The sequence below is a fragment of the Loxodonta africana genome, chromosome 10 (assembly GCF_030014295.1).
Source record: "Loxodonta africana isolate mLoxAfr1 chromosome 10, mLoxAfr1.hap2, whole genome shotgun sequence".
Classification (NCBI taxonomy): Eukaryota; Metazoa; Chordata; class Mammalia; order Proboscidea; family Elephantidae; genus Loxodonta; species Loxodonta africana.
In genome coordinates this window covers 63,037,789-63,061,447 of record NC_087351.1, presented here as the reverse complement: position 1 = coordinate 63,061,447, position 23,659 = coordinate 63,037,789, and the positions used below count along the sequence as shown (strand labels likewise).

General features: G+C 38.3%; 1 protein-coding gene and 1 non-coding gene across 3 annotated transcripts; both read right to left on the bottom strand.

Moving 5' to 3' along the window:
* Positions 1 to 2,752: 2,752 nt before the first annotated feature.
* On the bottom strand, positions 2,753 to 22,845 carry TMX1 (thioredoxin related transmembrane protein 1). 2 transcript variants are annotated; one of them, XM_023546154.2, is made up of 8 exons: positions 22,608 to 22,845; positions 18,142 to 18,257; positions 16,500 to 16,545; positions 14,542 to 14,670; positions 12,386 to 12,431; positions 12,186 to 12,287; positions 11,995 to 12,061; positions 2,753 to 2,896 (listed from the first exon to the last, which is right to left on the bottom strand). In XM_023546154.2, the coding sequence occupies exons 1-8, from the start codon at positions 22,757 to 22,759 to the stop codon at positions 2,883 to 2,885; spliced, it is 672 nt and encodes a 223-aa protein (XP_023401922.1). In that variant the 5' UTR covers positions 22,760 to 22,845; the 3' UTR covers positions 2,753 to 2,882. The 2 variants fall into 2 exon arrangements, with proteins under 2 accessions (XP_023401922.1, XP_003408643.3); XM_003408595.4 differs by lacking the exon at positions 2,753 to 2,896 and adding an exon at positions 4,668 to 6,441 and having other exon boundaries at positions 22,608 to 22,844.
* On the bottom strand, positions 17,892 to 18,026 carry LOC111750260 (small nucleolar RNA SNORA70). The gene has a single exon (XR_002785408.1). It is a non-coding gene; the product is annotated as a small nucleolar RNA SNORA70 (small nucleolar RNA).
* Positions 22,846 to 23,659: the final 814 nt, after the last annotated feature.

Here is a 23,659-nt window from a genome sequence, read left to right as displayed (position 1 = left end):
AGGCCACACCCTAGGGAAACTGACCTGGGTAAGGGTGGTGTTACAATCCCACCCTAATCCTTTTAATCACAGGCAAAGATTATCATTTATAACATGTAGGAAATCACGAAATGGAGGACAACCACACACGGCCAAACCAAACTGATATGTTTTTGGGGGAACATAATTCAATCCATGACACACACTAAAAAACAAAAACACATGCATCAGTCGTCCCTCTGTATCCATGGGGGATTGGTTCCAGGACACCTCGCTGACGCCAAAATCTCCCGATGTTCAAATCCCTTATATAAAGTGGTGTAGTATTTGCATATAACCTACGCACATCCTCTATGCTTTAAATCATCTCTAGATTACTCCTAATACCAAATACAACGCAAATGCCATGTAAACAGTTGTTTCATCAAAACTAAGGTCTTGCTCTGGAGGCAATCCTTCTGTAGTTTTTTGAGCTCTTCTGGGAACGCCGATTGCTGCCTGGGCATCAGCAATGTCGATTCTCCTGTGATCTTACAGTTCTGGAGGCTGTAGCACTTTCCATAGCCAGCCATCCCTTACTAGACTGAAATTTGCCCCAAATTTGCCCCGTTATAAACAATTTCCCAAATCAAAAGACCCGTCTTAAACCAGACTCAAAATAACTTTTCTGCCCTTCCCACTACCAACAACAAAGTGTTTTATAACTTTTTATAACATAAATCCACGGGGATCAGGGGATACACATTATTAGTCAAATAAAATGGAAAATAAAATATTCTATTAAAAGTTGTTTTTTGTAAAGTTGGGTAACTGGCACAATCAGGGCTTTGGGGGTCTACCTTAAGATCAGTGGTGAACAAAGCTAAAATAGATACATTTGGCAAATGTTTAAAAAGCTGCCATAGTGCCCAGATTGTAACATGAAACATAGGAAATTACTTGGATGCTTCCCCTTGCTACTATGAATTTTAAACCTCAGTGGACCCAACTGGTCTTTCTACTCCTTAGTCAGTGCCAAGCATCAGATTCAATCTGATCTCCCCACAAGAAAGAGGAGAAAATGTCACTGATGCAACTAAAATCCAAAAGTATTCATTCCCCTTGATGATTCTGTCTTTTCTCAACACAAAATAATGAGATTACTAAATGCAGGGGTTCCAGAGTAATAGAAACTATCACCCGGTCAGTCTCCTGTAAAACAATAGCCCTTTTGGATTGACTTTGGCCCTCCATAACAATGCAAACAGGGCATTTAATTTTACAGTTATATACCTAACACGGCTGCCAATAACATCACTCAGAGAAAACCCTGTGAAGTAGGAAATGAATTGTGAGGAGGCCTCAGTTCTTATTTTCCATCTGCCTTTAATGAACTGTCCAATGAGACTTCAGTTTACTTACTTTGGAGGAGATAAGTGGTTCCCGGTCATTTTGTGGTCCAGTAAAATTCTCCCCTAAATTCTGGATAACCACAAAGATCATCGACTCTTAAAAATCTCCCCATGTTGTTCATTTTAAAAATGTTAACAAGTAGAAGAATATAATCTCAAAATAAGAGACAGCCTTAAACAAAAACTCACCATATTATCCTGTTTTTGTGTACCAGTAATTGTTTCTTCAAGTTCATACTTAAGGGTGAGAATAAGTAGTACATCATTTTGTGGAGTTTGTATACCCTCAGATTAAAAATCAGTCTGAAGGTTGAGGTTGCTTAACAGCCTGGACTCATATATAAACACAGAACCAAGCTAAAAATTTTCATATGCAATATATTTCTAAAACTTGCCAAGTAATTTGGCTTCTCCAGCAATGATGTCAAAGTATGCTTTACTGACAAGAAAGTTGTCAGTAAATTCTATCAAAAAGTGATCACAGGTTTGCAAAGTAATACTTCAAAAATGGCTTAAGTGATAATGCAAATTAGTCTACTAGGCTGCAAGATTACTCCACCGAAATTTATTTCCATAAACATTAGGTTAGGAAACATTCCAGAGGGCATAAATATACCTTCTTTCCTTCTTCCTTCTCAAGAGAGACAAAATGGCAAAATAATTATTTCTTTAAAAAAAAAAAAAAAAACCCAGTGCCGTCGAGTTGATTCCAACTCATAGCGACCCTATGGGACAGAGTAGAACTCCCTCATAGTTTCCAAGGAGCGCCTGGCGGATTCAAACTGCCAACCCTTTGGTTAGCAGCTGTAGCACTTAACCACTACGCCATGAGGGTTTCCACCTTCAAACTTGCACTGTTCTCTACCCCTCAGTAGACTCCAGTTACTAAAATGATACATAGGAATTTGCTCCGAATAGGACAAAAAAGCCAAATAAGGCTCTTTTAGACTCAAAGCTTGATTCCACACTACAGGTAAGTGGCTAAACCTGAACCCAACATGCACTCTTTTTAGCTTCCAGGATATTTTCATCATTAATGCTTACAGATCATAATATTAAGTATAATAAATTGCGTGATAATAGTTCCCTAAAAGGAAAACGTCTACCCTTTCATTACCAAGTTTAAAGTACATGTCCGATTAACTCAGGAATTAGTTTCAACCACATATATACAGGTGATTTCTTCCTCCTGATTGGAATGTCACAGTGAGAAGCCATTGTTTAAGTGAGCATGCTCAGATAATGAAATAGACATAGAACTGAGCTAAGATAAATTAAGACACTGTTGTTCACCAAGAGCAGAAAGGTGTCAGCCATGTTCATACTTTGGTTTCAAGTAACTGAAAAGCTTTACTCAGAAAGATTATATATGGAAAATTACCTCAAAGAGCAAGAGGTCCAGACGTTGGATGTGGTAAATCAAGGTTCTCTAGCTTGCTTTTCTGAGATTCTCTTGGCTCTGCCCTCCTGTTTACTGGTTTCATCCTCAGGCTGTGGGATGGCCACAAAATCCTAGGCATTATATCCTGATAATGGCAAAATCCAGAAGCAAACTGCCTGTTGAATCTCATTTTTAAGGAAGGAGGTATTACCCAGAAATTCCAAAATCTCACTGGCTCAAATTGTCCATTGACCATGTCAAATGCTGACAAGAAAAACTGAATTACCATGTAACTTAATAATCAAAACTCACCCCCACTCAGTGAATGTAGCTATTATGCCCAGGAGATCATCACTAAAACTTTTTTTAGCCTTGCCCAAGATCAAGTATTTAGGCAACATGTGGTAGAATGCTGTGCTTTCTATTGCAGTGATAATATAACAATCCATAGTGGGGGAACTGAATGGCTATTTGGGGGAAATGGGAGAGGTATAGGGTCGTTATGATTTGGAGTCCTGGTGGAGCAGTGGTTATGAGCCACAACTGCTAACCAAAAGGCTGGCAGTTTGAATCCACCAGTCGCTTATTGGAAACCCTCTGAGGCAGTTCTACTCTGTCCTGTAATAGGGTCTCTGTGAGACTCAATGACACAGGTTTGGGTTTTGTTTTTTTTTTAGTGGGGGGCGGGAGGCATAAGAATGCTACTGGTACTGCACCTTAACCCAGCCACCCACACCTTATTCCCTCCTAAATTAGTTGTAGCTAAGCTGCTGTGCTGAGCCCCTTTAGTCAATAATGAAAACCAAAAGATGATCACTTATAGTTTCCACGAGCCTCTGGTATGTTGTTGCCATTGAGTCGACTCCAACTCACGGAGACCCCATGTGTTGCAGAATAATACTGCACTCTGTAAGTTTGTCATGTCTGTAATCTTTCAAAAGCAGAATGCCAGGCCTTTCTTCCAAGGTACCTCTGGTTGAATATGAATGGCCAATCTTTCGGTTAGTAGCCAGGGTTTAAAAGCCCACGTTTTACCACCCAAGGACTCCTGTGTCCTTATGAGGCCCCTGGGTGGTGCAAATGGTTTGTGCCCTTGTCACTATGAGTCAGAATCGACTTGATGGCACTGGGTTTTTGGTTTTAAGGTTGGCAGTTCTAACCAATCCCACAGCTCCAAAGGCCTGGCAATCTGCTTTCATAAATATTACAGCCAAGAAAACCCTATGGAGTTCTAGTCTGTAACACAGGATTACCATGAGTCGGAATCAACTTAATGGCAACAACAGGTTTAGTTTTTACTTGTCCTTATAAAACCTCTTCTAGTTCTCTTACTAGAGAAGCAGGTGTAACATTTTCCCAGTTTTCAGGGCTCTGGAGACCAATCCCTGACTTCACTGGCTTACACAAAAATCCCAGAAATGAACAGGAAAGTTAATCAGAAAAGGAACATGGCTGAATTCTCTTTAACATCTTTTAAATTTAAGTAACCTGTTCTTAAATGTTCTACAAAACAAACAGAAAACAAATGCAAGCACGTGTAGGTACTTCCCCACGTTGCCCACTCAGCTGTCTAATGACAATCCTGAAGAACTGTGAGATCACATGTTTTCTGAGTTATCAAGACTCAACCTGCTCAGCCCACTTTTTTCTGTATGTATAGTATTTTCTAATTACTAAAAAGCTTGAAATTCACTATGTCATCTATTAGTGTAAATTAATATAAAAACAGAATAGTTGATTTTTGAGCACTATTTTCCTCATTCACCTAATGGAAAAAGATGTATGTTTGAATCTAGCCTTTTGACTACACATATCAAGCAAATATACAGTGGCAGAAAACCACTCATTCGAACATTTAAATACAAAGCAATTAAGCATAGTTTTCATATGCAACTAGAAATCACACTGGTCTTCAGTTTTAAGTGCTTTAAAAAGTTTATTTCGTGCTTAGAATATTTTTCTAAAGCATTACAAAACTATACATCCAGACTCTTCAATGATAGAATATTTAACATTCTAGAGAAGGCTTGAAAGAAAACAGCCGTACGTTATGATGCTATAAATCTAGCGAATTCACACTGCAGCAGAACCTGGAAGAAAGGGAGCATTACAAAAACCATCTATCACAATGAACAGGTGATTCATTCTGAATATTTATGGTTTCCCCCTGCTTGTGGCTAATAGTCCCTCCACTGCCCTCCCCTTCTTTCCTGTAAGTGAAAAACTCTGTGTTCTATTTCTTTACAAAATAAAAATACATTTAATGTTCCATCCTGCCGATTTCCACCTGTCAAACACCACACATTTTAAGTCAAGAAAGCACAGCAGAAGATAGAGTTCATCTTTCCAAGAACATGTTATGATTTAAAAACATCAAGCATACATTGACTTGGTAAAATCAATTAGGAACTTCCTGTATATGAGGACAAAAATACATTGAAAACACGTATTTTTTTCCTGAGTAGAATGCAAACTTTGTCTTTTATCAAATTAAGCTTCTGTCAGCTTTTGAAATGTAAGGCTTTTATATAACACCAAATAAAAATCAGGAATGTTCAACTTCACATCCAAAAAAGAAAAAAAAAAGTTCAAGTAGAGGTTCAACAAGAATAAATGTAGAATCTGAGATGAGTGGCCAAAATTTTAAATATTTTGTAGATAGCTCTTCAATTTTAAAGATCCCTCAGTAAACTTTATCAGTTTGAAACAAGACCAAAAAGCACTATTTACCAAAACATGGAAAAATTTCCAGACAATTACCATCTGATTTGGAAAATTAAAAAAGTAACCCAAGGCGAATAGGAAAAATACAAACCATACACTGAACGGAGGGGAGGCAAAAGAGGCAATCATCGACCTTTAAAGGAATCAGGACATCATCAAGGACTTGTAAAAGTTGCCTAAATCAATAGCATATCCTGTATTATCAACATATGTAGAAAACTGTAATTAAAGATAGTTTTTATTAGTTGTGTAATCTAAAAATAAGAGGAAAATTTGGACTATATCTCTAAAAAGACCAAAGAGCTGTCACTGAAATATACAATTCTTGAGAATATGGGCAAAATTCCCATCTATGGGAAATATGTTTTTTTTCACACAGTGAAACTGAGAAAAATCATATCAAATGAGAAATCTTTCTCTCTATAAAGTAAATTCGTTACTACCTCTTCTTAAATACCTCAAAAATGCAATACTTGGAAAATGTAAATTCTCAACTCAGACTTCAAACAAGTTCTTATTCAACAAACATACCGAAATTTTATTGCTTGGCACCAGATTTTTCAAAGGTTAAAGAACTACTTAAACCAACATGCTGTTCGTAAATCATATTTCAAACATTTATACCTAGTGCTACTTTTATTTTCTGAAGGTAGCCTGCTCAATCTAATGACAATCTGGAATGAACCCTGCAACGTACAAGGAAGTCACAGTTCACTCCAAACCAAAAGAAACTTTCAATCTTCTGTTTTTGTCAAAATCATAATATTAAGATATTTATAAAAATTAACTAGGATTTCTCCGTGGCCGACGAAGGACCCACAGAACGCTGTCTTATGGCATTCTGTGCAAAGTCTTTGTTTGTTCCTTCTTTACTTGCAGCTTCTTCTTCGGACATATCTTCTTCATCAGTCTCTTGTTCCTCCTCCACTTTTTTCAAAGGTTGAGAAGATTCTGATAATAATTTTTCTTAAAGATAAAGACAAAAATGTGTTTTTCTTGACATACTAGGCTCGCTTTAGAATCAAATCAAGATATATTCACAATGCAATAATGATTCCTATGTCCATGAATTGCTTTGGCAGGTTATCGTATATTAGGATTTCTAAAAAGCAGATGCTGTAAAAATAAAAACTGGTTTACAAGATCCATTCTACTTACCAAATTTATTCTAATTATCCACCTATTTATAAAGTGAACTGAAATTAATGAACTACAATTAATGCTGTTAATATATAAGTGTAAGAAAATACACTGCATTACATATAACTACTTTATATTAATTTGCTATTAAACCTTTTAGTTTGGTAGTGAAATAAACTTCAACACCACCCCTGTTTTAGTTCCCAGGAGAATAGGTATCATTTATGGTTGAAGGCTGTAAACATGTCCATGTATTTTTCAACTGGTTTCAAGAACCTCTGCTTCCCCTCCCCCACATATATAAATTTCTTAAAGTGTAAGTAGAATAAATTGTACAAGTCTTAAGTATACAGCTCAATGAATTTTTAAACATGTATATATGCCCTTTATTTTTTATAGGACCTACTGCTAATTAAGTTTAGAGCGCATCATGTTGAGACATGTAAGACAGAATTGGGCCAAGCTTTATCTGTTCATTGATCCCAGACTGCCCCTACTCCAACAATCCAGTAGAATTGGGGATGGTGCAATAAAGTGACAATGAAAAGAGATCACTGCATGGTAGACAATCTGTTGTTTGGTCTGCCTAGCATCCCTCTTTCTGTTGGATTAACAGGCCTTCCCCTATTCCCCATCACATGTATTCTGGTGAATGCTATGGGTTACAGCAGTGACTCTTGGCAGGGGGCAACCCACCTGGCAATGTCAGAATAAATTTCTGGTTGTCAGACTTTAGGTATATAGTGGGATGCTGCTGAATATCCTATAACGTACAAGACATTCTCTCACAATAAAGAATTATCCTGTCCAAATTGTCAGTAATTCTACTGAGGTCAAAAAACCTTGGTTACAGTGACTGATCCAAGAAACAAGCTCAAGCTAAGTCAACTAGAATTTCTCCAAAAGATAAGGAGAAAGTGGGTGGGCTTTTTACTCTAGGAATGACTGCTTTGGCTTTCCACCATCATCTTATGCTACTGACTCAAGACAGCCAAGCTGAGAATGAACCCAGGCAGAGGTATGGAGTCTGAGCAATTCAGAAACACATAGCATCTTGACAACATCATTTGAGTCCCAGGATCCAGACAAATCTGTCCTCAAACTTCCTTGCTGTATGAACCAATACATTCCTATCTTGCGTAAGGCCACAGGTGGGTTTCTTTCTCTGCAGTACAACAACAAAAAAAATACACATTCTGGAAAACAATTCAAATCAGGTGGCCTCTTTTAAAAGGGACACTAGTGCATTAAAGTATGGATTAATAACTATCAGTGTGTCATTAAAGGACAATAAATTACATAACCATCTGAGTAGTGAATGCTTCCTGGGTGCTTACTATGGGTCCACCAGGATAATGTGAGCATTACATACTTACAAGCTTCATAATGATCTAATGGGGCAAGTATAATTACTTCCATGTCTCAAGAGGAAACAGACTTAGAGAGGTTGTAACAGACACTTTTGTCACATTCCTGTTAAATGGCAGAGCTGAGATGCTCCATCGGATCCCTCTAGCTCAAAGACCACGTGCTGCCTTTTTGGATAACATGGGCAGGCATTCAGAAAGTCATTAATTTATGCCTTTCAGTCTCTCCAATTCAGGTATTTAAAGATACAAGTTTCTTTAATGAACTTTTACAAGAAAAACTGAGTGGCATATCTTTACACATACAAAATACACCTTATCCATTTTTTCTCAAGAACCACACAACACTCCCCTGCTCATTATTTTCATAGGTGCACTATGCCAGTATTTTTTAACATGTTGCTGACTTCAATTTCATTTTTTTTCCTAGCAGATTTATTGTTAAGTAAAATTGATCTCAAAGAAACTTCATTTAAAAGGTAGGTATTTTCCTAAACCAAGCGCAACCAATGGTGAAGTGAACGGGCTCATATTGGAAATGGGACGTCATGTTGAAACCAAAGAGTATGAATGTACAAACAGCTAGAAATTAATAAATGAGAAATGATCCTAGGCCTAAAACTACAAGAACAAGATGTTTATATTTTATTGCTTTCGCAAATCTTAAAATAAGCATAATTTTTGATAATCAGTGTCTTTGGAATAACAAATATCACCAGAAGAAACTGTATTTTCACCTTAAAACAGCCTCTTTTAGTGTATTCATCATCATCATTACTCGTTCTTATTCCTTTTCACGAACTTAGAAATACAGGTGAAACCTGCCTTGAAATCTGGAATTCCCTATTTTATTTGCCAGAAGCTTCGCTTTGATCTGAATTTTGACAGTACGGACAGTTTGATTTTCTTCCCTTCAAGAAATAATCTGCTCTTTCAAGTCTTTCTCCCACTCAGGCCATCTTGCTTTGAGCCCATAACATGTGCGTTTTCGCGGATTCATTTTCTCCAGCTCCTTTTTCTCCTTTCTTCATTCCCGAATGACCAACTCTCCAACATCAAACTCTCTGGCTGCCACTCTGCTGCTGCTTTTTTCTGCCCTGGCAACAACTTTCAGTTTAAAGTCTGCAGTGTAGGACTTGCACTTAATTCCTGCCATGATCCTAAAAGTTTCTAAGATTTAGATTTATAAACTGAAGAAATGTGCACAATATTATTGATAACTGGCTGGTTCTAGCAAACAGATCACAAAATTCAAATGTGAGGTGTACAAGAAGCAAGACTCTTTATATGCTCACTAAGGTGACTTATGATCATTGATCGTTGATTAAAGACATTGGCACTAATAAGATACAATGAGACTACGAAATAAGCAGACCTGACATAGCTTAACGGTTTCACTTTAGATGATCTGATAAGGTTTTCACATTCAACTGCTGAGCCAAGAACAATCATGTATCAGAGTTCTGGAAGATAACTGATAATTATGTCAATGCAGACTGCACTGAGATTCCTATTGCTAGCTACCCAATGCCATTATATACCAGTGCAGGCTTCCGACTGATAGCACATGATGTACTGACAGGCTTCAGGAAGTTTAAGGTTCCAACTGATGACTCAAACGAAAGCAACGGGGATACAATTATCAACTTAAATTAATAGAAACAAACACACATATTTATTTCATTGCTTAGTTTTCAACTACCAGGGTACTACCAAACTCAATCCATGACTTGACCATGGCTAAACTTTTATTATACAAGTATGATCAAAAGTAAAATTTTTGGACTATTTAATGAGAGTGAATGAGGCCAAAATTCACATCTAGAAATGTCACAAGACATGTGCAGTATATGCACAGGCGCCTATGGCAGAACTTTTTTTACATAATTTTGTCATTTCCACCCGTTATGTGTGTGTTATTTACATGAGCATACTATTTGCAGAAAAATACAGTACTCTGGCATTAGCTAATCACTTTTTAAAAACTGAATTTTCTTGTAAATTGCTAAAAGCAGTTTCTTCTCTGGATGCTTCCCTAGATGCATCTCTTAAAAAGAGTTACTTAAGTTGTACCTATTGACTGTTGCTAGCTTCCTAAATGGACAACACTTAACTCCCTCTAAGTACGCCAGTTAAATATCCAATACACATAAGCCCACCAGAGTCAGTATTCTTTCAAAAAGATTGCATGGTCAACAACAAAGGGCTAGGGCCTATAGATTTTCTTACTGGTAAACATTTTCTATAAGACAGTGGTTCTCAAAATGTAGTCCTCAGACCAGCCAGTATCAACTTCACCTAGGAATTTGTTAGAAATGCGAATGATTAGCCCCACCACAGACCTTCTGAATCAGAAACTCAGGGGTGGGACCAGCAGTCCACTTTAATACTCACCAGATGATTCTGATGCATTTTCAAGCTTGAGAACCACTGCTCTAAGAGGTAAAGCTCGGGCTCTAACATGTAGGTCCTCAGATATAGAAATCAACCTATGCATACTCCCAAAAACTCTTGGCAGATGACTCTGACAGAGGTGTGAAGAGAATCTTTAACAGTGCCAATAATGATTCGGTCTACATCTCACAGTTGTCAACATGGACTTTGGTATATTTATGGGATCCAAAGCCAGGTGCTGCCTGATCACATCCTGTCAAAGGCAGAAAATTTTCGAAACCCAGAAAAGTATGGCAATCCTATGAAGTTCTGGCTCTCACAGGTTTCACTGTATTTATTTCACTTCAAAAACTTTAAACCTGGCAACGAATTTGTCCATAAGTAATCTGTCTTTTTTTCCTACGAGTGAGAGGTGCCCGATGGATAAAATAATTCCCTCCTCTATACACGTCAAAGAAACCCTGGGCGGTGAAGCGGTTAAACACTCAGCTGCTAAATGAAATGTCGGCAGTTCAAACCTATCAGCTGCTCTGTGGGAGAAAGATGTGGCATTTTGCTTCCGTGAAGACTGGAAACCCTATGGGGAAGTTCTACCCTGTCCTATAGGGTTACTATCAGTCAGAATGGACTCGATGGCAACAGTTTTTATACATGTCAAGTATCAATACAACTATTTAGGAAATGAACAGACAAACTATCAGTCATTCAGTGCACAAGGTACACTGTAAATGAAATCTTATTTGAGCCATAACCAATACTTTCCTGATTTTATTTCAGAAGTTTTGACCTCAATAGATCCTAAGTCAAGAAGGCAGCTTAATGGAAGAAATGTCAGTCCACAAGTCTGATTAGGGTCTACTCTCAGCTCTATCGCTTTGGTGTGACTTTAATGGAAATGCTTCATCTCTCTAAGCCTTAGTTTCCTCAATCACAAACTGGGAATAGTATATTACCTATGCAGTCTACTTTAGAGAGCAAATGACAACAGGATGAGGGAAAAATACGTGAACGTTCTTTACAAACTGCAAAGATGAGGGCTTCCATAACATTATACTTTCAAAATTAAAAAACAAATGACTGGTAGGTAATTATAATAAGTCAGACAGCAATAATTGCTTCTAATTACATGAACTTATTTTAAAATACAGTGTCAATGTTAACCTTCAATCAGCTACAGGAATTTTGTCCCAATATCCTACCAAAAAAGAAAAAAAACCACAGAATTGGCTGGCACACAAATAATCATCATCAAATGTGGTCACTGTAGTAATGAATAACTTCAAAGAAAAGTATATTCAAGTGGATCCATGAATATAAAAATTTCAAATAAAATGGTGTCAGATCAATGTTATTAAATGTCTACAAGTTATATGCAATGTTAAAATTTTCCATATTATAACAGTCAAAAAATTAACAATGTCCAAAATCCACTGGGTTAGCATTCTCACATGAAATATGTACCTCCCTCCCCCTTTTTCTATGGCATACCTGATACAGAGACCACCACTCCGTATTTAGGAACTTAAGCTCGGAGGGCAACCTATTATACGTATGATTGCCTTTACAGAAATGAATGGGATTACAGTGAATAAAAATAAACATTTTAAAATATACTTACTTGAAGGGTATGGTTGTGGTCTGCGCCTTTTTGAAGGACAAAGGCAATCTGCCACAAATATCATACACTGCAAAAATAAACACTGTAAGAAATCTAAACATATACTATGATACAGCTATTGCAATTATATCAAATTATCAAATTCGTAAAAATTCTATTTTTCCCTAATACTCTGAAAATGAAGTACTTACAAGTCCCAAAAAGAGTCCTGAAAGCAGGGTTGCTAAAGCAAAAACTGTGTATGATCCCCACACTGGTAATCCAAGGTCTTCAGTAAAATAGTTATGGCAAGCCTAAAATCAGAAGAAAAAATAAAATAAAAACCAGTAATGTAAAAAAGGTAACAGAGTTCCAAAAATGTTTAAAATAGAAATAAAAATTTAGCCCATACCCTGATCCACATAGATAGCTGAAAGAGTGCTGACATACTACTCATCCTGAAATAAGAGAGAGATGATTGGAAAACTGAATAAAATACCTAAGTCTGAAATACAATGTATGTGGATATCTATATGTCTATTCTATTTTACACTTTATTATTTCCCCAATACAACAGATTTTAAGGTTAGTCTTAAGACTAGTGATATATCACTGATTTCATAACTATAATAAAAAAATGCTTATTAATGAAGTTACTGTTTCTGAATTACCACCGTGCAACTTCATTGTAAATAAATTTTTTTTTCCTATTGTTCTGATATTAACCTTTCATCTTAAGTTCTCCCAGTGTTTTAATGTAAAAAAAAAAAAAAAATTCTGTTTAAGAAATTCATCTAAAGAGTACCTTAGGTTGTTTTTAGTGAGAAGGGGTTAGTATCTGAATTTTGCATTTATAAAAGGAAAAATAAAAATTATCCTCTGCCTTTTGAGGTCAAGCAAATGAGAAGCTATACGAAATCCCAATATATTCTCAGTAACAGGCCACAGGCTCTATGAAACCAGCTGGTTAAAGTTAGACTGACTGTAAGCAAATGGCACCTTTAAAATCCTCCAAAGAATGAGCAGAGAAGGGAACCTCAGGAAGAAAAAAACTCAGGAGAAAGGAACTGGGAACATTTGAACCCATCCTTCCCACTTGGAACACCACCATTCTCCTCACCCCGCCAGGGATTCCTTTCCAAACTGGTGTTTTAAGGAGAGGCAAGAGGAAGCTTCCTGAGATGCTGGAGACGTTCTGTATCATGTATACAGTTCCTTAATTGGATTAGGCATAGGAATTAGGTGGAGGAATTCTGACAGCTAAAGGATAATTCAACTCGGAGGTTTTTCTCAGGAAGAGGGAAAGCGGCACATCAAGAAAAGGTGCTAAAGATAAACTACTTCAAAATACTGCTTAGGGCTAACATTACTCCCACTCCCAGAAGCCAGGACATTATTTCTTAAATGGTTGGTATCCCAACTCCCCATCCTCCAAGGGTAAGTCTGGTGAGAGGACAAGAAAAGATAACTTTGCCACGTGGTGACCTCAGCAAAATTTGCTGACTCTCAGATGACCTCTGTAGCCTTGTACACCAACAGCACAGCAGGAAATACGCTTGCCATCTCCTACTCCTACTCTCTATAGAAAAAAAATGTTGAAAAAATGCTATGAAGAAATACAGATACCCTCCAGCTATCTATAAAGGTCAGTGGTTAATCATGTCATTAGGGTCACTGCTCATATATACTATTCATGTAAGTCATCAGGCAGGTGGGATAACCAACCAAACATCAAGAACTGAAGTCTAAAGGTACATGAGCAGGTAAACATTTGAGGCTTCTCCTTCAAACTAGTAAACTCAAGTGACAGCTTTACACTGCTCATACTCTGATGGAGGTAATGTGTTCTCTGTTGATCCATATCTAAAAAGCTAAAATATGCCTGAAAAGGGATTCAACTAAATTCTATAGAGTGTGTCTTTCTAACTCAAAGATGAAAGTATCTGTTTTGATGTTATATATATTAATATGTAATAAATCTAAATATACCTTAAGAACTCAAGAAATAAACTGAGCATGAATGCTTTATTTATATGAAGTACAACTACTGCCACGCACTGCATAATGTCGTTCGGGCAACGTCAGACCACATATATGTCCGTGGTCCCGTAAGTTATAATAGAGTTATATGCAGGCAGTCCCCAGGTAACGAACAAGATCCGTTCCTACGTCTTTAAGTCGAATTTGTAGGTAAGTCGATACATACAGTTCTTATTTAGTGTCAGTTAGCCAATTGTTTGTCTTAGTATATACATTTTACCTTTCTATGCATATAAAACACCTAAGAAACACTTCCACACCAGGCAATGCTTTTGTGAGCGTCACAAAGTGGTGACGCATTCGTTATTACAAACCACTATTTAACTTAAATTTCTAATAGGCTTTACGGCAGTCTGTTCTTAAATACAAGCTGTCCACAAGTCGGATGTTTGGAACCCAGGGACTGCCTGTAAATACGGCGTTCACACAACAATCAAATAACAATGTCCTATTTCACAGAACGTATCATGGACGTTAAGCAACCTATGACTGTTTCAATTAACTCTGAGAAAAATTACTTATACTTACAGAACAGAACCTGGACCAAACCATGATGAAACAGGTTCAATACTCTTCCATTCTTTTTCACTTATAAAGTTTATGAAGTCCTTCTTAGTCCGTGGGCCCTGATAACGCCTAAATTCACCATCTTTACAACTAAAGAGGGTCAAAGTAAAAAATTAACCAATACCTTGTAAATAACAGACTCTGTTTTGCTCTTACTCTACCTCATTTTATAGTCCATCCTAATATTTAATATCATTAGTAATGCACAGGTGGCAAATTATACTAATTATCTCATGACATCTTAGCCCCAAATTTAATGAGTTTATGTTTAAACAATAATCCTTAAGACCTTATCGTTACTCTTACAAATACTAAAACCATGGAACATGATAATCTCAGAAATTTTATGTACAATACACATATTAAAGGAATTACTACATGAAAGTTGTTAGAATAGTCCCTGGCACATATTATTAGCTATCATCAGGTTAAAACTTTAAGACGTTACTGTGGTCATCATGGCATCACCACAGCCACCATGGTTTAAATCCCTGGAGTAAGCAGGTATAGTGCTTCCCTTCCTCGCATTTTTAATCATTCAACTTTACAGTCTGCTTTGAACTCTTCCTTACATTCACTTCCTCCTCTCCAGTGCCAATGTATGGAGTGCTGGCATAGGGCCATAATGCTCTCCTTGCTCCACATCTCGAACTACCCTAAATAATACAGCTCTACATCTTCATTTCCAAATGACCCTAAGTAATAGAGCCAGTCTAATCCTACTTAATACTTCTATTTCGTCACTTAAGTGCAAAAACTTTCAATAGCTCCCTACTACCTACAGGAGTACATCCAGGGTTAAGGGATCTTTTATTTATCCAGAGTTAAAGACCACAGTGAACACTGCCCCCTACCCCCAAAAAAAGAAGTTTTGTGGAGAAGGTGGCAACTGGAGCTGTTCTTTGAAGGATGGGTAGGATTTCAAGAGGCAGAAAGGTCATGGTAAACAATGTGACTAAAAACAAAGGAGCAGGAAATTCTGAAAAAGTTCAGGGGATGCTGAGAAGTGAAAAAAAGAGGGAAGACTGATTACAGTCAGTTAAGAGGCACGTGGGGAGAAGGACTGAATAAAAAGAGAGACAGAGAAGCACTCAGAGATAGAACAGAAATAGATACAAAGACAGTAAGGGTGAATAAAAACAGATTCAAACATTAAAAAACAAATGACAAGAAAAAGCAATATAGGAGATACAGATACACACAAAGAATTGCCAACTTACCGTTTTCATAACTTTAAATAAGGATAAATGTAGGTCTTGGTATTTAACCCACCAGCTAGATGACATTAAGGTACAGGGCAGGTACACAGATTTGAGGTTTCAAACCCATGGTTTAGAAGTCAAACTAAAACACTAATGCCGAAGACTTCATAATCTTGTTCATTCTGACTTAGCACACAACCAAATCACTCACTAGTCTCCCCAAGGATGAGCCACGGCACTGTCTTAGATACCATGCTCTTATTAATCATTGTTTATGAGATCATCCTAGAACGGTATAGCTACCCTGCACTCTTAAAAATTCTACTCTACAACCAAGGTTGTGTTTAAACTCTATATTCCCCTGGAACCACTCCAGCCAGTAGTGATTTCTCCCTTATTTCACTTCCTACAGAATTTACAATTTGTGCCACTACTCTGAGCTTATAATCATTTATTATGCTGGCTGGTGTTATACCATTTCATGTGAGCTTCCAAAACAACTGCAAGTCTTTGAGAACAGGGACTATGTTTCAAACATCATTCATGTATCTGAAGGCACCTAGGACAACACTAAGAGCAAAATTAGCCCTCTAATATACTTGCTGAATATAATGAAATTATCTCAGTTCTTTAAACGTGATCCAAGCCGGAGGCCTACTATTCTCGTTATACTATGATGCATCCTTCTCCACAGCTATAGTGTCTTCAAATACTTACTGATAAATAGTAGGAAGAGCAGTTATTATAAATCGTCCACTCAGTCCTACAAAAGGACATAAAGGCTTTAGAAATAAATACAAGGAAATTCACATAACAGGTCTTATACGGGCCAATCACTGGCTACTTAAAAGTTGGTTTGGAACTTTTTAAATACTAATAGGAAAAGAACATGAAATTACACCTAAAATAGTTAAGCTCTGTAATAAACAATAAAAAATCTCAACTATGTACTTGCAGCAACTTGAAAAAAACACTACCATACATTATCTCAATAAGAAAATACACAGTTTGAATATTGAAGACATTTGTGAATACATAACACTTGGTTGACTACACTATGTGATAAGATCACTAGTGATCGGTCATTGCAAAGCATAATATGACAGTAGCATTTTAGAAAGGTCTAAAATCGAACAAAACTATCTGACATTCAAGAAACAAAAGCAGATTTTAACATGCTACAAAAAATTGAAAATGTTATTATGAATCTTTCATAAGGGACAACAACATTAACAGCCAACATTCACTATTAACCATGTGCCAAACACTGATAAAACTGAAAACTAACCTCTTTGCGCCTCAGTTTCCATATATGTAAAATGGGGATATTACCTACCTCACAAGGTTGTATGTGAGGTTCAAATAATAAATGCAAAACACACAGAAGCTGGTAACTGGTAAGTGCTCAATAAATATCAGCTATTATTACTAGTGGCATAGTTGTTAAATGTTACAGGTGCTAACCAACAGATCAGCAGTTCGAATCCGCCAGGCACTCTTCGGAAACTCTACAGGGCAGTTCTACTCTGTCATATAGGGTCGCTATGAGTCAGAATTGACTCGATAGCAGTGGGTTTTGTTTTATTATTACTATTTGGGATGGGCAGAGCCAGGAACTCAGGCTTAACTGCCAAGAACAGATAATGAGGCTGGTCTGAGGAAGGAGTACCCTCAAAGGCAGAGCATGCCACTTGTCCAAGTGAAGAGTGGATCTGGTTTCACAAGCATGACAGCAACTAGTTTTTTGGTTTTTGTCTTCAAATCATAGCCATTACATTTGGGAAAGTCTGATTTCAGAGATTTGGATCTTCTCTTGTCAGGGAACTTAACCTTGACCCTACAAAGAAAGAACCTCAAATAAATGCTCCTTATATGGGGCAGTTCTACTCCATCCTATAGGGTCGCTATGAGTCAAAATCGACTCGAGGGCACTGGGTTTTGGTTTTGTTTATTCTAAAGCTTGGTGTGGATGCAAATGGTTCCTTGGCCAAGGTACACTGGCACCACAGTGTTCTAGGACCTCTCTAAAGGCATCTTACATGCTAATCTGGGGCCTGAGATGCAAACAAAAGAGATCCAAAGCAGTTACTTGTGCAGCCAGGGGGAAGATGATGTCTCCAAGGTCCCTTAGAGCAACACATACAAGGAGTGAACTGCACACACTACCAGGGAGCCTGCTGTTTGCAGCCATTGCACACTGAGCCCCCATCAAGGAGGTAGGCCAGTCAGCTTAACTAGCTGCAGACCTCATGTTTTCAAAACCTAATGAAAGGAAGTTAAGAACTCTTAATATGGAAAACAGGATAAGCATATCAACCCAATCTGCAAGGAAACAAAACCAACCCCAGACTTACAGTACCTGGTTGCTCTGTGACATCTACTTTTCCAACATTAACCTCAAGATCTTCTCCCCATTCAGCAAAACTTTCCCATTCTGGCTGAAGATTTTGACAAGCAGGACACCACGGAGCATAACTAAGAAATATTAAAAAAAAAAAAAAACTAAAAATTAAAGAATAACAATATATGGCTATTTTGCAAACATAAAGCAAACATATAATAAAACTTAACATACACAGATCATTGATGAAAAAATAAACTTCTAAACTGTCTTCACCTAATAATAAAATTTTTTAAATGTTACTATATGCTACAACGTTAAGCACTCTAACATGATCATCCCTCTTGGGACAAAAATTTACAGTTTTTGAAGAATATTTTCTACTAAAAACCATGAAGCTGGCAAAGCGGTAAGTTCTATGCATTTTAAACGTGAGGCTAAACCAAAAAACGAGATCCGTTGCCATGGAGTCAATTCTGACTCACAGAGACCCCACAGGACAGTAGAACTGCCCCATGGGGTTTCCAAGGAACGGCTGGTGGATTCGAACTGCCAACATTTTGGATAGCAGCCGAGCTCTCAAATAGTGCGCTACCAGGGCTCCAATGTGGGGCTAACACTCTAGAAATCAGGAACTATGACGCTAATCACATAAAAGTCATCTAAGAATAAATTCTTAAGACACAAAGTCTTTTTCACACATAAAAATAGCTCTTAAAAAAAAAAAGCTTTGAATTTCTCTATTAAAACGTATCCACCAGATAACTCAAAACCAAATCTGTAGTTCACCAATTTCAGTAACACTCCAGGAGTCACAAATGCAAGGTGTCATATAAGAAAAATAGGAAGTGACCCGGACCGTGGTGAATAAGGAAGCACTTGCCCATCTTAAAGGTGGCAACCACCACTCAGCACAGATTGGCTGGCCTGGTGCTGCAGGCTATTTATATTTGAAAGAAGCTGAAAATCTGCATTTCTTGTGTTAAAATGTTACCTCAAATCTAACCACCCACACAACACTTGGCAGGCCAAAGAAAATTCTTTTTGGCCAACCTCTACATCCTTTTTCAACACCTCTGGTTTACAAATTCTGTGGCCGAGCATATTAACATTTTAATTATCCCACTGGTGTTCAGCATCTTCCCAGGACCTGATTTTTCCCTAGAATTTCCCTAGGAATTAGCTTATAATTTCTCTCAGTTCTTTTATGGAACCAGGAAGAATTAAGCCTATACGTGTTAAAGATAAGAATAGTTTCTGTACTTCATTATATTTTCTTCACTTGCTTTATGAACAAAAAACTGCTAAAATAGGCATTGTGGAACAAGACAAACTAGTACCATATATAAAAGCCAAACTCCGTTACGGTAAGTTGTATTATGATGTACATATCTAACAGAACTTCGGACCAGGGAAGGACTGTTTATTGTAGATAATTGACTTGTAATTACAAGAGCTTATTATCATGAGCACACCAGATCCTTCCCCCTCCTAAGTTTCTTTTATTTCTTAATTGCTTTTTAAAGACTTCGTTAACTTCAGAATCTTTGGACTAAGGGGGAAAAAAAATACACAATACAGTACTATAATTTTAAAAGGATGCTAATTAGGATTTGGAAACCCTGGTAGGCACAGTGGTTAAGTGCTGACTGAGGCTGCTAACCAAAAGGTCAGCAGTTTGAATCCACCAGGCACTCCTTAGAAACTCTATGGGGCAGTTCTACTCTGTCCTATAGGGTCACTCTGAGTTGGAATCGACTCGACGGGCTTTTAATTAGGATTTAGCTCATTTTAACATTTTGTTCCTCTTAATCCGTCACTTTTCTGATCAAATGAATTAAAATTATCCATAATAGTGACACTTGACTGTATTTTACATATAAATTCATAATCACTACTGCTTAGCACATTGTTTATAAAACTCAGAATAATTTATGGGCACAATCTAAAACAACGGCATGACATGAAAAAGAAATGCTGTCACTGGTTTTATTTCCTGTTTCCTGCGGTTTTAACGGTGCCTGAAAATTCATTTCACCTAGTTGCAGATTATATGGATTCTATAAACTTTCTTCCCCTATCTTAACCTCCATATAAATGTTCTAAGCCTTTTTTGATTTTATGACTCGAGTTACTAATTCGGCTTTCTGGGTTCTCCCTCACCTCCCTAACTGACCCCCTTACTTACATCCATGATAGAGGAAACACCTGAACCTTTGTCTAAGAAGGGGTGGGGGTGAGGAGTGAGTGTTCTAATAGCTACTACGTGCAGACTCTGTGTTAGATCTGCCCCAGTGTTAGATCTGCATACCCCAGCAAAAGAAGTATGGAAATATCGGTGGCGATTAATTAAGGTATTTATTTAGACATCTGTTTCACATCTATAATAAGGGAAATAATACCTATCTCACATAATTTCAAGAGGATTAAAAATGATAAAGTATGTAAAGTGCTTGCAGTGGTTGGTACACATTAACACTCAATAATGGTGCTTTTACTATTATCACTAAAAATACCACTAATATCACCAATCCTACCACCAGCACCAATTTACCACCTAAAGCTAACTGTCCCACTTCAGAAGTGGTATTATTTAAAGAGAATCACCACACACACATTATTTTCCTTGATGATGATTTGCAACTCTTGAGTTTATGTTATTGTTGTTGTTAGGTGCCATCAAGTCAGCTCTAACTCACAGCCATCCTACGTATAAGAGACGCCATGCACAACAGAATGAAACACCACCCAGTCCTGTGCCACCCTCACAAACATTGCTATGTTTTAGCCCACTGTTGCAGCTACTGCATCAATTAATCTCGTTGAGGATCTTCCTCTTTTTCACTGACTTTCTACTTTACCAAGCATGTCCTTCTCCAGGGACTGGCCCTTCCTGATAACACGTCCAAAGTACATAAGACGAAGTTTCGCCATCCTTGCTTCTAAGAACATTCTGGCTGTATTTCTTCCAAGACAGATTTGTCCATTCTTCTGGCAGTCCATGGTATGTACAGTCAACATTCTTCACCAACACCATAATTCGAAGGCATCAATAATTCTTCGGTCCTCCTTATTCACTGTCCAGCTTTCTCCTGCATATGAGGCGACTGAAAACACCATGCTTTGGGTCAGGTGCACCTTAGTCCTCAAAGTGACATCTTTTCCAACAGCTTTAAAAAGGTCTTTTGCAGCAGATTTGCCCAATGCAATACACTGTTTGATTGATTTGACTGCTGCTTCCATGGGCACTGGTTGTGGATCCAAGTAAAATGAAATCCCTGACAACCTTCACTTAACATGATGTTGCTTACCGGACCAGTTGTGAGGATTTTTGTTTTCTTTATGTTGAGGTGTAATCCTGTAATCTTTGATATTCATCCAGTTAAGTGCTTCAAATCCTCTTCATTTTCAGCAAGTCTGTGTCATCCGCATATCACAGGTTGTTAATAAGTCTTCCTTCAAACCTGATGCCCCATTCTTCTTCATATATTACAGCTTCTTGGACTTGTTCAACATACAGATGGAATAAGTATGGTGAAAGGATACAACCCTGATGCACGTTTCCTGATTTTAAACCACACAGTATCCCCTTGCTCCATCGGAACAACTGCCTCTTGGTCTGTGTTCAGGTTCCTCATGAGCACGATTAAATGTACTGGAATTCCCACTCTTCACAATGTCACCCATAATTTGTTATGCATTTATAACCACACTATATAATACATTAACTTCATGTTTTAATGCAATACCAGTTACAGAGTCCTAGAAGTCACAACACAGGACACTGCTTACATTGCAAAAACACACCCAAACGATCAACAGGATATGGAGAGAAAGGAAAGCAAAAAAAAGAAACGAAGACTTAAAATTACCTGTGTTTAACTGTACACAGCACTTACTATGAAAAAGGAGAGAAATTTACCTAACTCACACACACAAAAAAAAAGTATAAATAATTAAAGGCCCCAAATTGCAACACTATAAACTGGCTATTTCTAAAGGATAAAATTACACAAAAGGAAAGTGAGAAGAGACTGTGCTCAATTTCCTTTTATAAAGTGTGGTGAAAATAAGCCTAGAAGTCTATCAAGAATTATTCTAAAATAAATAACTGTTATGGAAACTAGTCAGGCGCCCACTCCCAACTCCAAAGCCATGAAGAAAAGTTGAGAGAATTCGAAGAGTAACATCATCTCCTAGGCGCACCACAGTCCTAGAAACGCAACTAGGATGCACACTTTGGTAGAAACTTAATATATTCCCGGCTAAGAAACGAAGAGGGTGTGGTATCAAGCCATGCCTGACCTAAACAGGAGTTTGTGGATCGGGATGAGTCAGGCGCACTCGTTCCGCGGCTCGGAGTTGCCATCCGGGGAAACCTGGGGCCCGAATGAGGGGGGAGAAGTCGAGAGCCCAGGCTAGAACCTAGGACCAAGGCTAAGCCGGCGGACCGAGGGGCCCCGGGGCAGCTGCCCTACACTCACAATTCTATCATCCACTCTCCTTCCAGCAACTCTTTCCAGTTCCCGTCCGTGATGATGCGCACGTCGCTCCGCCGCGCGTGGGTCGTGGGAGCCCACCAAAGCAACACCACCAGGATTGCCAGAGAAACCGCGAGACTCCTGGAAAGCGCCATATCAGCGGCTCGCCCACCACAGTATGCGCGACAGCTCCCGCCTCCGTGCAGCAGCTCCTCACTTCCGCCCTCGCGAGCTGCTCCGCTCATGCGCATGACCGCGCGGGGAGGCGCGCGCGTGCCTGGAGGAATCTCAATGCGCATGACGGAGCCCTGGTCCTGGTGAATTATTTGGTGGAGAATAAAGAGCGCTTTTCTCTAGTGCGCATGGCAGAAAACTGTCTCTTCCCTCCTCCTTCACCGCATCCGCCCGCTCGCCGGCCCAAAGTTTATGTACCAGCATTTTTGGGACCTAGAAGAGTAAAAAGAAGGGAGTGGTGTAGAAAGTGCGGCGGTGCTATAGAGAGGGAGGGCTATGCCAGGATTTTGGTTTCAGGTGGTTAGCGTTTATACTTACTCAAGCTAATTCTAAAGTTTATACTAAAGCAGCTTCCCTTTCACAGTTCTCATTTGTTAAGAAATTTTGGAGTACAACTAATGGATGTTTATAAGAGTCAGAAAGGAGCGCTGGCTGGCGCAGTGATTACAACGATGGACGGCTAACCAAAAAGTGGGCGGTTCAAAACCAACAGCGGCTTGGCAGGAGAAAGATGGTGGCAGTCGGCTTCCTAGAGGTTTACAGCCTTGAAAACCGTATTGGGGTCGCTGTGAGTCGGAATGGACTTTGCGGCAGTGGGTTTGTTTTTGGGGTATACTAAAAAATAAAAATGAAAGAAACCGTGGCGGTGGAGTCGATTCTGACTCATAGCGACCCAATAGGACAGAGTAGAATTGACCCCATGGAGTTTCTAAGGAGCACTTGGTGGATTTCAACGGCCAACTGTTTGGTTAGCAGCCGTTGCTCTTAACTACTAAGTCACTAGGGTTTCCTTTGGGGACGTAGGAGTCAGAATATTATGT

Coding starts and splice junctions, on each gene's coding strand:
- TMX1 (XM_003408595.4), bottom strand. CDS start 22,759: ATGGCGCTTTCCAGGAGTCTCGCGGTTTCTCTGGCAATCCTGGTGGTG. Junction 12,432..14,541: donor TTTGGTCCAGGTTCTGTTCT/GTAAGTATAAGT, acceptor CTCTTATTTCAG/GATGAGTAGTATGTCAGCAC. Junction 12,288..12,385: donor AGCTATCTATGTGGATCAGG/GTATGGGCTAAA, acceptor TTCTGATTTTAG/GCTTGCCATAACTATTTTAC.